Below are 14,847 nucleotides of genomic sequence, written 5' to 3'. Positions count from 1 at the left end.
TGCAGGTCACCAGTTTATTCCTAAATAAAGTAAATATTGGTAATCAAAAAATTCATTCAAAGTAGGTCTAATAGGATTTTTTTAATTTCACGTAATGCTGTCAGTGAAAATTTATTTTATAGAGACGCAGCAGCAGCATCAACAGAAAAAAATGAGGAATTTAAAACGTGGATGCTTAGCCTGTTTATTCTTTATGCTATTAAGCCCACTGATTTATGTTGTCCCCCACAAGAGGCTCTTACTTAAACTCAAAGCGACAGGTATTTTAGGAACTGTAGCGACCTGGATTGATAACTGGTTAACAGATAGGACGCAGCGAGTAGTTATAAGAGGCCCAATGTCACAGTGGGCCTGTGTTCATAGTGGGGTGCCGCAGGGTTCAATTTTAGGACGACTATTGTTCCTAATTTACATAAATGATATAGACACCAATATATACAGTAAACTGGTGATTGTCACGGTTGTGGGCATCTCGGGCACGGGAACGAGGCATCGCAGGCACAGAAGAAGGGTGGACGACCCACTTGCGGCTCAGAGAACAAATCAGGGTTTATTTAACTGAATAAAGAAAAACACAAGGAAGGGCTAACAAAACAAAAGGACCACGAGGGGTCGAAAACTAAAAAGGGATTAAGTAACAAAACTAAATAACAAAACCAAAATACACAAGTAATACTGGGAATCTCTGAAACTAACCATGAAACAAGAAATACAAATCAACTAACACGCAATCACAAACAACCTAGACATAGACAATGAACCACTAGAGAACAGAACAGAAGCAGGGACTTAAATACAGAAACCAAAACTGGGTAATAAGACTAACACAGGACAGGTGAGACTAATTAACACAGACCAGGAAAACAAGGCACAGGTGAAACTAATAAACTCAAAGGAACAAAAACAGGGAAACTAAGAATTAATCAAGGAAACAGAAGCCAACACTAGGGAATTAAACAGGTAAAGACACAAGCAGGGGCACAAGGAACAAAACCAAAACCAACTACAAAATCAGACTCAAGAACTAAAGAAACTCAAATGAAACACTAGGGAGCAAAATACAAACACAGGAGGTGGGATTCAAACATAAGACAAGAGGGAACTCAGGACCAAGGGGCAAACAGACAGCACATGCTTAATACATTGAGCCACGAGACCAGACAGGAGACAGGGGAGAACAAGGACTGACGTGAAGGACGGAATGACCAGCACCACCTGCTGGTCAAACGGGGAAGGGGCACGGAAAGACCACAGTGGGGGGCTGACCCTGACAGTGATATTTGCAGATGACACCAAGGTGGGTGGTGTAGCAGATACTGAACTAGCGACTCAGCAGCTACAGCGAGATCTTGATTTAATTAGTGACTGGGCCAATACCTGGCAGATGAAATTTAACATAGATAAATGTAAGGTACTCCATGTAGGGAGCAGAAATATAAAGTACAGGTATTTTATGGGACCTACTGAAATAAAGATAGCTGATTATGAGAAAGACCTTGGTATGTATGTTGATGCTTCCATGTCTCATTCTCGCCAGTGCGGGGAAGCAATAGAAAAGGCCAATAGGATGTTGGGGTATATCTCCAGGTGTGTGGAGTTTAAGTCAAGGGAGGTAATGCTATACATATGGCATACTGTAGGTGTGATGATGCCACACTGCTATTATGACACCTCCAAGAACTGGAAAAACTAACAAAACAAAACAAAAAAACAGCAGACTGCAACAACATTAGGAACAGAGAACAGAGCATCATATGAACTTATGATGCAGCATGCAGGAAAAGAAAACAGAGTAGGATTAGTAATGTAATACGAGTCAAAAGTTTAGATAATTATGCTTTATGGAGCTCTTTTTATGACTAAAACTACAACATAACACAAATGGGGTTATGAAGTAAACAAAATAAGTGTACACAAATCTAAAGAAAAGGAATTCCTTCCAGTAGTCCTGAAAGAGTTCCCATATGTGTTGAGCAATTGTTGGCTGTTTTGAAACATACTTTGTTATAGTTAAAGTTAAATAAAAAAAAATAAAAAATAAACACGAGTTGCATGCCTAAACTTTTGACTGGTACTGTATGAACATAAATGAAAGCATCAATAGCCATTTCTACAATATTCTTTGAATATTTTGGTCAAAAAAAAATAAAAATCCATTTCTCCCAGCCTTGAAATAACATCATATGAACTTGATGTCATGAACTTATGAACTCCTCATGAAAAGAAAAGCTTCACTATTTCCTAAAACCTCTTTGATCAATGAAGGGGTGTGCCATCTTTCATCACCAAACTCATCAAGTAGTTCCTGCCTCACAACAAAAACTCTACTCTCTCTGCTCAATTCAAACAGCTCAGTGGAGTTTTGAAACCTTTGGCATGGGGATTGCAACTGTTCATGATGTCAAAGCCTGTCAATCATCTAAAAGCAAATATATGTATTATAACAGGAGGAATCTGAATCATTAGCATAAATAACATGTTTCCATGTATCATTAGCTAATTACTAAAATATAGCATCAATGTTTTTCACTATTTGCTTCATGGTTATTAAACTTTGCATGTAACATTACCTCAATGAATTCGGCTGCTGCTTCACAGTGTTGAAACTGTGAATAGCCGAGGTCCCTCAATGTGCGCTGAGCTACTGTCACAGAGCGACTCAGTGTTTGTGCAGCCACGGACACCTTCATTTTCTGTGAATCAAAATTCACATGCTTGTCTGTGATTTTGTTGGCAGCATGCAGCCCTTCTTTTGCTTGGACATCATTCAGATTAACTATGTATGTCCAGTTGATCTGGCCAGTGGTGCTGCTTATTGGGCTGTAGACCTGCAACATATTTCGTGCCAAGTTCAAGATGTGGCAAGGATCCATCGTCACAAACACCTTTGCACCAGTCACTGGATGTGCAAAAAAAGTTTTTAACGGTTCACCAGGGTTGACCTTCAGCCGGCATCCAAGCTGGTTACACATGCTGACATTGGAGGCATGTCCATCCATTGTAACAGACGCCACTGTCATCCCATACTCATGCAGTTCCTCCAATGCATGAACAAGTAGCACCTTCTGTGTCTCTGGCAACAGGGAGTTGATCAGGTAGTATGCAGTTGGAGCCTTCCAATGGCCTTATAGGCCAACCACCATAAAAACAAGAGCCTGTGTGGCCACATCCGTTTCATTCACTCCATCCCCCATATCCACAAAGCCAGACATTTTCTAGGTATGTGGATCATATTGGACATGTTTTTTGATGGTCATGGCATCCAATAGAAGACTCACGCGTCTATATTTAGCCGGATCTTCATCATGTTGAGTCCAGGGTTGGCATCTAAAAGAACTTGGTATAATGAAAAAATCCAGTTTAATCCAAATGCCCAATTCAGGATTTTTTCAATCAATTAATAATCACTGTGGGCGATAACCATAAGCAACAATTTGATCACATGATGAGGATTTACTTAAAAGGCTTCTATTTATAATGCCTTATTACTTATTTATGGTATTGATTAATTACACCAGCTTTTACATGTCATGATTAAGGGATAAAAATAAAAGCTTAGAAAGAATGGATGAATACCTTTGCAATGTATGTGGATGTGGGAAATTAAGATGGAGAGACTCTCTGAGATAATTGTAGGCTTTGGGACCATGTAGGTGGAGACTGAGGGCAAACTCTTTCTGATCTTTTGTATACTCATGGCTCTGTTTGGACAGGAGATGCACTGGAAGAGCTAAAATTCAGTTAGCACACACAAATTAGAAACTCCCTTTGAAATAATAATTAGGATGGCTTTTAGAATTTTACCCTTAAGTACATACCACTTTCTCCATATTTGTATTTTATTTCTATTCTACCTGAGTATAAATCCAGCCTCTCTTTCAGCCCTTCATTAATGAGGTTCTTCTCCCTCAAATTTTGCAGAAGACCACATACTCTGTTCTTTGCTCTCCGTTCTCGATCCTTAGCGTTTCTCTTTTCATGCTCTCCACCCTAGATAAGATTTCATTGAGTCTAGTCCTTAGATTTTCAAGAGATGTAGGCAGCGCGTAGGAATGGTCCAAGTAGACACAAGGAGTCAAGTTTATATCACATCAGTCAATTCATAGTTAGTATAACGTGCTGTCTGCTGGTCTGTATTTGTAATCACGTCACCCCGCAATTCCACTGTGAGCACTGCATGCGTGCGTGTATCTGATTTAACAGCAGCATGTTTCAATGTGTATGCATGTGTATGCATTAGTTTATCTGAAAAGCATGACAGGGGGTAGGGTTTTGTGTCAAAAGAGGTTTGAAAAGGACCTTAGTACTCACAACACTAGGATCAGGCAGAGCTTCAGTCTCTTGGACAGGCAAAGAACAGTCTACTGACAGGTTCTCCTGTGCCCTCACTGAAGTCAGTGTGGTCCTGGTTGCCATGGGCTAATTTGAAAGAAAATAAAATGCTTAAAAACATGAACAGAGTTAGATATGTCACAGCCTAATGCTATGGAATACATGACTGATTCCTTTAAAAAAAATTACTTTTCACTGACTATCTAATCCTTATAGCCTAACTACACACCTACCCTTTGGAGATGAGTTGGAAACCTGAACACAGAGGGAAGAGCTCCATCTCTGATTCTCACAGTCTGACCTGTCCTGTCAAAATCCTCCTGTCTAAAGTGCTCATGGCAGAGCCTGGATGCATCATTGGCGCTAAAACCTTCACGCCTAAGGGCTACCTCCCACTGCTTCCTGAGGTGGATTTCTTTGGGAAACCTTCAAAGTTTGAGAAATGATTGATGATTGATTAGGAAATAGAATGTACATATTATCCAAAGATAAACCAAAGAAACAGTGCTCAGTATTTACTTGCAGTGGTACTCCAGAAAGCAGTTTCTCCCCTCTGAAAAGCGGAGATGGAGATTGCACTTGCTGAAAAATCAACTTCAGTGTAGGATTTGGAGGCTTTGTTTCAGCATTGCATCTTTTGCACTGGTTCTGGGATCTAAGAGCCGAACCACTAATGGGACACAGGTGAAGTAACAAATGAGCAACACAACACGATAGATGATGAAGTGATGGAAATGCTCAGGTGTAATATCTTGTGTGTTTACAGAGATATATATTTCATATGATAATGTGTATGGTCAGAAATCATGAGTAAGTTGTGATTTGTGTTTTTAGACACATTTTTCGCTAGCACAACTCCTTAGATGGCTGGACAATTTCCTGTCCTCAGATGTGGAAGCACACAGATGACTTCAATTGTGGGGTGTTGGTATGCACGGTATGTTTAAACAGTTTTTTTTTGTTGTATTTTGGTAATATTGCAAAAACCTACTAAGTTGTAGCTCTTTAACAGTTGGCTGAGATAGATGTTAAGGAAACAAGAATGTCACCTGAGGTACTTCAACTTGGACAGCTGTGTCATCTTTGAATATATCACGCATCATGTCTGGTAAAAGATATTTCACCTGAGGTATGCAGTGATGGCTTTTATTTTATAGCCATTATATTTCCTTCGACAAACTGTGTCTTCAACCATGCAAAAAGAGGAAAACAAACCGAATATTCTGGAAGTCACTGCCTTGCAAAAGGCATTTATCTTATCAATTAATTGGTTTTCCATTATTTCTTATGGGGAAAATTCGATCACAACTCGAACTTTTTAGGATTCGATCCGGGGTTCTGAACGGATTAAATTCGAGGTCTGAGGTACCACTGTATGTGTGTATATATATATATATATATATATATATATATATATATATATAAACTGGACAGGTCAAAGCTCATTTGCTTTAGAGGTCATGGTTCCAGAAGTAAGGTTATGTCTTTATGTATTGGTTTTTATTACTGAAATCTAAACCAGATGAAAATGGTGGACGTATCCTGTAATTACGCTAAATGCACGGTAACTTTTACGACGATAATTTAATAGTTACGACCTGGAACTATCATGCCAACTTTGAGTGTAACACGTTTAAACCACAGTATGTTAACCTATTCTCGAATTCTGAAATAGGATTAATATTTGTTTTGTAACCAAGTCCATGTTAACATTATGATCGCTCAGAAAATGTTGAATGCTAAGGTGCCAAAGAACAAATATTGTGCACGAGTATATTTGCACTTTATTCTTAAACACTGGGTAAGCAATATAAGGAAATCATGGGTGGATACACTGTACAATGTATTGGTGGTTGTCAGTCAGTTTAGGGAAATTAATGTGGAATAGGTCACTATAAAATAAAAGATCCACTCCCGACGCACGTTATATAGGGTACGATATAAGTGCAGCTTCACTAAGCACATCAGGTCTGCCCAGGTGAACACACAGTTCTCAGTCAATTATCTTCATTGTGGGAAGGTATGAAAGAACTTCTAAACTACCACGGAAGATTGTCCTTTTATCCTGAAGGATCACTTTGTTGACATCAAGACCCATTGCAAAATGCCGCCAGTACGCGGAGCTTTATATGGTTGTCTGTCGAGGTAAAGATGTAAGGTCGACGGGCTGAAATATTAACGTGTGAATTATTGCCGTCTTTTTATGTTCGCATTCGCGTGCATTGCCTAACATTGCCAGTCTGCAGGCGTGAAACGATCTGCTTCTAGACGAAAGGACGCTTCGGCCATGACGGCCTTCCATAAGCTCCACCCCCGATGACGTATTTTTCCCGTCTACGTTGCAGTGAGGTTGTTAACATAACATATGTTCTAGAACCCGGGCAGACGATTCTCATTTCCTTTTAGTAGTTCCTGGAGGAAGCAGCAAGTGATAGCGATGGCCAGTTTATTTCGCTATTTCCAGCCGCGCCATTTGCTCTGCGCAACCGGAGTGGTGCTTGCGGCAGCCGGTACAGCGTACCTTGTGCGGCGACTCAGTAAAAGGGTGGAGCTACAGGAAGGTACCTTGATACTTATAGTCTATGGCCCAATCCCAAACCGGTCCCTACACACTCCGCCTCACCACTCCGCCTTCGTTTGCGCATTCCCGAGACCCGTCGCCATGTTGAAGTGTGTCTCAAAGCAGCAAGGGCTAAGGGGGAGTGGTCGATTATGCCCTCCTTTAGCGAGTCGGCAACGATGGTGGCTCGCGCGATTTCACTACCACTTCCATATCCCATAATTCCTAGCGCACAGGAAACAGAACAGCGCGATAATTTAATAATTGGATTCTAACAGCACAGTGATTGAGTGAAATACACATAGAAAGTCTATGTTACATGTTATAATTCATCGCTGCAGAAAAAAATTAGGAAAGCAGTTATTTATAGCTGGTCAGTACAGGTAGATTTTATCGTGATCCGATTACGAGAGATTTTGTGTACTTTTCAAACTAGAAACATTCGTACGCAAACTCGATCAACATCACACCAGCAATAACAATTTATGTTTCATATTTGCCTGTTTTTTCCTCTACATATCTGGATCTGGTATTTGGTACAGAAGTAATGCGTAATGTTTTATGCGTGTAAACTAAGTTAGCTATGGTAGAAATTGTACAATCGTCAATATGACACATGTACATACTTAAAATTGCTCAGTGCAATAAGACGACGTAGCCGTCGTCTTCTCGCATTAGATAAACTGTGCTTTTTTAAAATAACTGATATGTCATTAAAGAAAATACAATACAGCTTCTTGATGGATCCATTTCGTCAAATCACTACGTAATGCATTTCCTCTTTCCGGTAATGAAGACTGTAAAAAGGCGCTGCGAGGGCAAGTCTGTCTCAAATCTTTCTTGTGACAATTTCCTTCAGTTTAAGTGTATAGGGCGTGTTGTGAGGGTGACTCGGCGGGAGTGTGACTCGAAATGAAGGCGGAGTGTCGAGGGTATAGTTTGGGATTGGGCCTATATGTGTAATATACAGTGGTACCTCGGTTCTCGAACTTAATCCTTCTGATCAAATTTTTCCCATAAGAAATAATGGAAATGCCCCGATCGTCCGCTCCTTCCGTGTGCCACGCCCCCTCGTTAACCTCGTGTGGGATCCCCATGTGATCAGCTGTTTCTGATTGTTGTCATTAGTCCTCTGTGTTAAGTTCGCTTTTCAGTTTGTTTCCCCAGTCCGGTCATTGTGTGCGTTCGACTGGCTTACAGCGCTGGCTTAAGCAACGCATTCTGATCCTGACGCAATGCATTACGGTTAGATGCATTGCGACCTCTCACCCGGCTGCACAAACTGGAACCGCCTCCGTGACGACACACCTTTGCCCTTATTGGCTGAAGAGTTTAGTTACACGCATGACGTTTGTATCTCAGGCAGTTCCAATGCGTAATCTGCTATTTCTCCCGAATATCACGTAAAGCTGTGAGAACTGGTTTTCAGTTAATTTACCTGGTAAAATAAAGTTTAAATAAATGACATGAATGCTCTAATAATACACGTAAGTTAGTGGTTTATTTATTGTTAGTTACTGTAATGTCGCGCTGCTTTATTTGGTTAATCGTCCAATCTGTGAAGAAGGCATTCAAGTAAGAATTGCATTGTAGTATGACTCATTTCCTGGCATGTACAATTTATATTAGGTCAGCGTTCACGGTTCGACTTCTGATATTCAGATCAAGTTCTAGGTCAAACTGGTTTGTTCGACTTTCAAGAAATTCGAGTTTTAGTGAGTTCGAGAACTGAGGTACTACTGTATATACATTTCGCATTAGATAAAAAAAAACACATTTTTACACACGTATGCCCTATACCCTTGAAAGAGTAATAAATAATATGTCCACAGATCAACACTTAAAACAATAATAATTTGTTTTGATTAAATATATGTTTAGTAACATATCACTTACACTTAACAATGGCAGTGCCCAGGGAACCAGAGGAGCCGACCAAACCCTGCACATCGCCCAGCCCTGCCGGACACACAGCGGAGCTGCCAAGGTTGAACAAGCCACGTAAGTGTCCCCACCACTCCCATCCAAAGGCCTTTCTCATGTTATTTCCCAGGTTTCCCATTTTTATGTAATGTAAGAGATGCTGGTCCAGACCAATAAGTAGATAAGTAAGCTATCCAATGGATGGATGGATAAATTCTTTGATCGTCTTTAGTTATTCTGGTAGTAATTGTTGATCTTCAGATTTATGAATATCAAACAGGAAAGTAATTACTTCCCTTTTTTTCTTGCTAAAGCCTTTCCCTGGTTCGGAATGGACATTGGTGGGACCCTTGCAAAACTAGTCTACTTCGAACCAAAGGACATCACAACAGAGGAGGAACAGGAAGAAACGGAAAACCTTAAAAACATCCGCTCCTGTTTGACCTCTAATGTGGCTTATGGCTCTACCGGCATCCGGGATGTCCACCTGGAAATGAAGGGTCTGGAGCTGTGTGGCCGAATGGGGAACCTGCATTTCATTCGTTTCCCCACCCAAGACCTCCCTGCCTTTCTGCGAATGACCCGTGACAAGCAGTTCTCCAGGCTCCATAAAACACTCTGTGCCACGGGTGGTGGGGCCTACAAGTTTGAGGCTGATTTCCAAACGGTGAGTTCAGCTGATGTTTCTGACTCAGATTTTTACAATGTAATGCGATTCACTTTGTCTTTGAAAAGGGGAAATTTCCAGAGGAAATCACAAATCCTATTATCAGTTTTGTTTTCCCCCTAACCCCTTCAGATTGCTGGTCTACAGCTCGTGAAACTGGATGAGTTGGATTGTGTCATCCGTGGGGCCCTGTACATGAACTCCAGTGGACCCTCCGAGTGTTTCTACTTGGAAAATCCAACTCATCCAGAGCAGTGCTTCCTCAAACCTTACCCACTGGAGAACCCTTACCCATTCCTTCTTGTCAACATCGGGTCTGGGGTCAGCATTCTCACAGTCCATTCCAGAGATAATTTCAAACGTGTCTCTGGAACAAGGTGAGCTAGGCTCCGATGATAATTTTTATATCTTCTAAAGCTAACATTGATATAACAGTTTGATTAATGTCTGGCTTTCAGTCTCGGTGGAGGGACTTTCCTTGGGCTGTGCTGTCTGCTGACGGGTTGCTCCACGTTTGAGGAAGCACTGGAGCTGGCCTCACGTGGGGAGAGCACACAAGTAGACAAACTTGTGCGGGACATATATGGGGGCGACTATGAGAGGTTTGGTCTCCCAGGCTGGATTGTGGCCTCCAGGTAGGATGTGGTCATATAATATAGTGTAAGTCAGCCTAGAATGACCTGCAACGCCGGCCCTGATACAAGGCTTAAAATTGTGCTCAAGCAATGTAATACTGTAAGAAGTCACAAGAGCAAGGAAGGATGCCTGGAGGTTTTGGGTGCTGAGTAATCTGAAAAGCAGCTGTCGTTCAGTAACCCTCAGTCATATTTAAACCTAGAGGTATTAGCAATAACCTACATGATACCTGATGCTGCAGGATTAACCAAGACATGTCAGAGAAGAAAAAAATAGGGTTTATTTATTGCTGTGTACTCTTTGTTTCAGTTTTGGAAACATGATTTATAAAGAGCAGCGCGATTCAGTGTCCAAAGAAGACCTGGCCAGGGCAGCATTAGTTACCGTCACGAATAACATCGGCTCCATCAGCAGGATGTGTGCCTTGAATGAGGTAAGCCTTTGTCACAGCTTACACACTAGGGTGGGGTGAAAAAATCTAAATTTCCAATAGCAATTTCCTATAGTGCGGAAAAGTTGTCACTGGACCTTGTTATTAAACGTGCAAAATATCTTTGAAATAGGTTAATATTTTCAGGCTCTGCAACGCGATCGAAGTTTTCACCTGTCACATCAATGCGCAGATCCACGCTATGTATCATCCATATCATAACGCGATGTAAATTGTTACAATTTAATACAAGAACCTAACAATCAGTCAGTGACAATGAATAAGTGGGGAACGACTCATTCAGAAATGTGGAGCATGCTTACATTGACATACTGGCAATATACACTATCCATTATCTATACCATCCATCCATCCATCCAATATTTATACCGCTTTATCCATCTGGGTCTTACCAAAAATATTGGGACGCCACTCCAAATCATTGAATTTGGGTGTCCCAATATTTTTGGTAATATAGTGTATCTAACCATTTTGACTGTCATGCTTAATACTTTTCATTTTGGTGGCACTGAGGAACAATTTTACATTGCGTTATGATATGGATGATATGTAGCATGGATCTGTGCATGACAGGTGATTAATCGTAATGCACGTAGAGCCGCAGAGCGACGTTATGTATGTGTATGGCTGATACCCAGTAAAAATCTGCGTTACCTGAACGTTGGTATTTTGTAGTGATTATCACCTGAAAATATTAACCTTCAAAATTTCAAAGAATTTTTGCACGTTTAATAACGAGGTCCAGTGGCAACTTTTCTGCACTATTGGAAATTGCTATTGGAAATTTAGATTTTTTTCACCCCACCCTAATACCCACAAACTGGTATTTTGTAGTGATTATCATGTTGTGAAGGTGCACAAACACAACATCGATGAGTATAGATAATGGATAATGTATACTGCCCATTGAGGTGACAGGTGAAAACTTCAATCGCGTTGCGGAACCTGAAAATATTAACTTATTTCAAAGTTATTTGGCACGTTTCATAACGAGGTCCAGTCACAACTTTTCTGCACTATTGGAAATTGCTATTGGAAATTTAGATTTTTTTCACCCCACCCTAATACCCACAAACTGGTATTTTGTAGTGATTATCATGTTGTGAAGGTGCACAAACACAACATCGATGAGTATAGATAATGGATAATGTATACTGCCCATTGAGGTGACAGGTGAAAACTTCAATCGCGTTGCGGAACCTGAAAATATTAACCTATTTCAAAGTTATTTGGCACGTTTCATAACGAGGTCCAGTCACAACTTTTCCGCACTATTGGAAATTGCGATTGGAAATTTTGATTTTTTCACCGCACCCTATTACACACACCATGCCTGTGTACTCTGTTCACATATGATTCACATACGTGATACAGAGTGGGATGAACCGCATTACTAAAGAAATTTCCCACTATGTAGAGCAAAACCATACCTCCAGAACAAAGACTTCTGGCTTATCCCTACTAAACAGCCCTGCTCTCTGTTTTGTTAAGATATTAAAAACTTCTTACTGTGTTTTTGTGTCTAGCAAGTCTCATAAGGCAGTTTCTCTGTAATGTCTCCCATGATGCAAAACCCAAATTCCAGTAGTAGTAAAGGCCTTTCCTTCATGCTGTTCAGTGACCACTGGGGCAAGAAGTATATTTTTGTTTTAAAATGGGGAATTTGTTTAAAACTGCTTGCTAGCTGCTTTCTTTATTCTCTGAAGAACATCGAGAGAGTGGTGTTCGTGGGCAACTTCCTGAGGGGTAACATGCTGTCCATGAAGCTGCTGGCCTACTCTATGGAGTACTGGTCTGCTGGACGATTGAAAGCACTGTTTCTTCAGCATGAGGTACTGTATGAGTCATTTTAACCTCAAGCCTCCCTTAATGTTTTGTAATAGCCAGAGGTGGAAATTTCAGGTCCAGAAAGTAAAAATCCAGACCTGTTGTGTATGAAGAGTCAATGTCACAGAGTACTCAGCTGGTTGGTTGAAACAAAATCATGGTCTGGATTTATACTTTCTGGATCTGAAATTTCCACCTTTGGTAATAGCTAATTAATGTTAATGGCCGCTAGCTTATGAACTTTTTGTATATGCTGCTAAAGAATCAGCCATTTTGTTGATGCACAGTTTTTCATTTCGTTGTTCATGTTTTTTTTCCTCATTAAGCAGTTATTTGCTTGGAGCACCACATAATGAATGTATACTGTTTATAATGTGTATAATGGTTTTTATTTTTTTACAGGGCTACTTTGGAGCTGTTGGGTCACTTCTGGAGCTGTTAAAATCCTCCTAAGCCCAGAAGTATAAATGACCAGAGTGATATTCTACCGCCCTCCTGTACCTATGCAACTCCATCTTTGCCATGTGGCCAGGTAGTGTATTCTAGTGTCTAATTCAGTTACTGTGTATTCTGTTTTTATTTTTGTCTTCTAAGCTTTTCTTTCTAACGTAGGTCCATCCATCCATCCATTAACTTCCGCTTATCCGGAGTTCGGGTCACGGTGGTAGCAGCTTCAGGAGAGATACCCAGACCTCCCTCTCCCCAGCTACCTCTACCAGCTCTTCGGGGGGGGGATGCTAAGGCGTTCCCAGGCCAACCGAGAGATATAATTCCTCCAGCATGTCCTGGGTCTGCCCCGGGGCCTGTAGGACATGCACGGAAAACCTCTCCGGGTAGCTGCCCAGGAGGCATCCGCACCAGATGTCCAAACCACCTCAACTGGCTCCTTTCGACGTGGCGTGACGTGGTCTCGGACTTAGAGGTGCTAATCCTCATCCCCGCCGGTGTGACCTCACCAAACTCCTCCCACGCCTGGCTACCAGGCGCTGGCAAACGGGCCCCTCCCCCATGCCGGGCTCCAGGGTGGGGCCCCGGTGACCCTAGTCTGGGCAAGGGAAACGAGACCTTGATAGAATTCTATCGTCATAAGGGTTTTTTTGGATTGCTCTTTGTCTGGCCCCTCCCCTGGGTCCTTTTTGCCTTGGGAGACCCTACCAGGGGCTATTGCCCCCGACAACATAGCCCCCAGGGTCACTGAGGCACGCAAACCCCTCCCCCATGATAAGGTGGCAATCCAAGGAGGAATGTAGGTAATGGAGAAAAAGAGAAACAGACCCAAGAAGTTATTTCATAATAAAAACCTTTAAAAATATTTATGAGAGTGTGTTTTACCACTTTTCTAAATGTTTAGTGTCAATAGTAAATTCCATGGTATGCAAAAAGCTAAAAGCACATGCATTTACACATAGTAGTAATTTGAATTATTTGTTTCTGAATCTATGTTTTTTTTCTATTATAGAAATTACAGCATGGAAATAATTGCACTGTGTTGTGAATAAATGTAATGAAAATTTCTGTTTAAATCAGTACCATGATCGTCCTGTTACATGGAAACTACATGAAATACTATTTTAAAATCAAGCAAGGCCTAAACTGAAAGTCAAAACTGCTGGAGAGCCAACAGGGTCATGCAGATTGGGACTGGAGTGGTGCCGAGGTGTTGACAAGCATAGTGGATAAAAATGGCATGTATGGCAGTACCAGCAGCCATAGTTTCAGTGTGTAATATGTTAAGTTGTGGATAGGCTAAGTTGAAGTAATAGGTATCCAGTTCAGATGTGAAGACTGAGCCTGATTCAGTATCCCGAACATAGGCCGGTAAACCATTCCATAATATAGGGGCCCTGTAGCATGATGCTTTGCCACCAAATGTCACATTATTTATATGTGGAACAACAAGAAAGGATGTTGTTTGACTTTGCAAAACGTCAGGGTTTGCAGGTCTCTGGATCCTGGTTCCAGCACCCTCAGCTGCATCGTCAGACTGGGTACCCCTATACTGGTGGTGCAGTGAAGGAGATTGATCACATCCTTGTGGGCAGACACTAGAGGTTCCTACAGAACTGCAGGGTCTACTTAAGTAGCCAGTTGATGAATTCTGAGGACAAACTTGTTGCTACTGAGAGGGTTCAGCTTAGGTCCAGTAGGCTACAGTACCACGTACTAGGAGAATGAGGCTGGAACTGGCCAGACTCTGAGATTAGGCTGCTTCTAATGAGTTTGCATGCAGCTTGTCTGAGGAAATTACAGACTTTGGTGTGGCTGCTGAACCTCACGTTATGTGGGAGATCTTTCGCGATAAGATCCTGAAGGTTGTGGAGGGTTGTGTTGGTGTTGCCAGTATTTCTAGAAGGAGGTGCTTTATCTCTAAGGGCACCCTGGATATTATATAGAGGAGTCGCAACACGCAGCTTGATGGCAACTCTGGTTTTTACTGGGAACTCAGATGGA

General features: G+C 41.4%; 1 protein-coding gene and 1 long non-coding RNA gene across 2 annotated transcripts; one reads left to right on the top strand and one right to left on the bottom strand.

The window, feature by feature from the left end:
- Nucleotides 1–1,759: 1,759 nt before the first annotated feature.
- LOC140582956 (uncharacterized) lies at nucleotides 1,760–4,954 on the bottom strand. Its single transcript, XR_011985760.1, has 5 exons — nucleotides 4,852–4,954; nucleotides 4,566–4,758; nucleotides 3,855–4,419; nucleotides 3,577–3,730; nucleotides 1,760–3,336 (listed from the first exon to the last, which is right to left on the bottom strand). It is a non-coding gene; the product is annotated as an uncharacterized lncRNA (long non-coding RNA).
- A 1,679-nt stretch (nucleotides 4,955–6,633) lies between these two features.
- LOC140582821 (pantothenate kinase 3-like) lies at nucleotides 6,634–13,661 on the top strand. The gene is made up of 9 exons (XM_072707227.1): nucleotides 6,634–6,893; nucleotides 8,804–8,893; nucleotides 9,130–9,482; nucleotides 9,615–9,859; nucleotides 9,941–10,117; nucleotides 10,428–10,551; nucleotides 12,276–12,401; nucleotides 12,799–12,928; nucleotides 13,009–13,661. Exons 1-8 carry the CDS (start codon nucleotides 6,770–6,772, stop codon nucleotides 12,847–12,849), a joined length of 1,290 nt encoding a protein of 429 aa, XP_072563328.1. The 5' UTR covers nucleotides 6,634–6,769; the 3' UTR covers nucleotides 12,850–12,928; nucleotides 13,009–13,661.
- The last annotated feature ends 1,186 nt before the right edge of the window (nucleotides 13,662–14,847 follow it).

Source organism: Paramormyrops kingsleyae, chromosome 25 (genome assembly GCF_048594095.1).
Source record: "Paramormyrops kingsleyae isolate MSU_618 chromosome 25, PKINGS_0.4, whole genome shotgun sequence".
NCBI classification, from domain to species: Eukaryota; Metazoa; Chordata; class Actinopteri; order Osteoglossiformes; family Mormyridae; genus Paramormyrops; species Paramormyrops kingsleyae.
The sequence above is the reverse complement of the archived record's forward strand: the minus strand, read 5'-3'. Positions and strand labels throughout refer to the sequence as shown.

Bases quoted from the DNA above. Each gene is read 5' to 3' on its own strand.
- LOC140582821 (XM_072707227.1), top strand. From the start codon at position 6,770: ATGGCCAGTTTATTTCGCTATTTCCAGCCGCGCCATTTGCTCTGCGCA. The intron at 10,118-10,427 runs GTAGGATGTGGT...TCTTTGTTTCAG, and splicing joins GGCTGGATTGTGGCCTCCAG to TTTTGGAAACATGATTTATA. The intron at 12,402-12,798 runs GTACTGTATGAG...ATTTTTTTACAG, and splicing joins CACTGTTTCTTCAGCATGAG to GGCTACTTTGGAGCTGTTGG.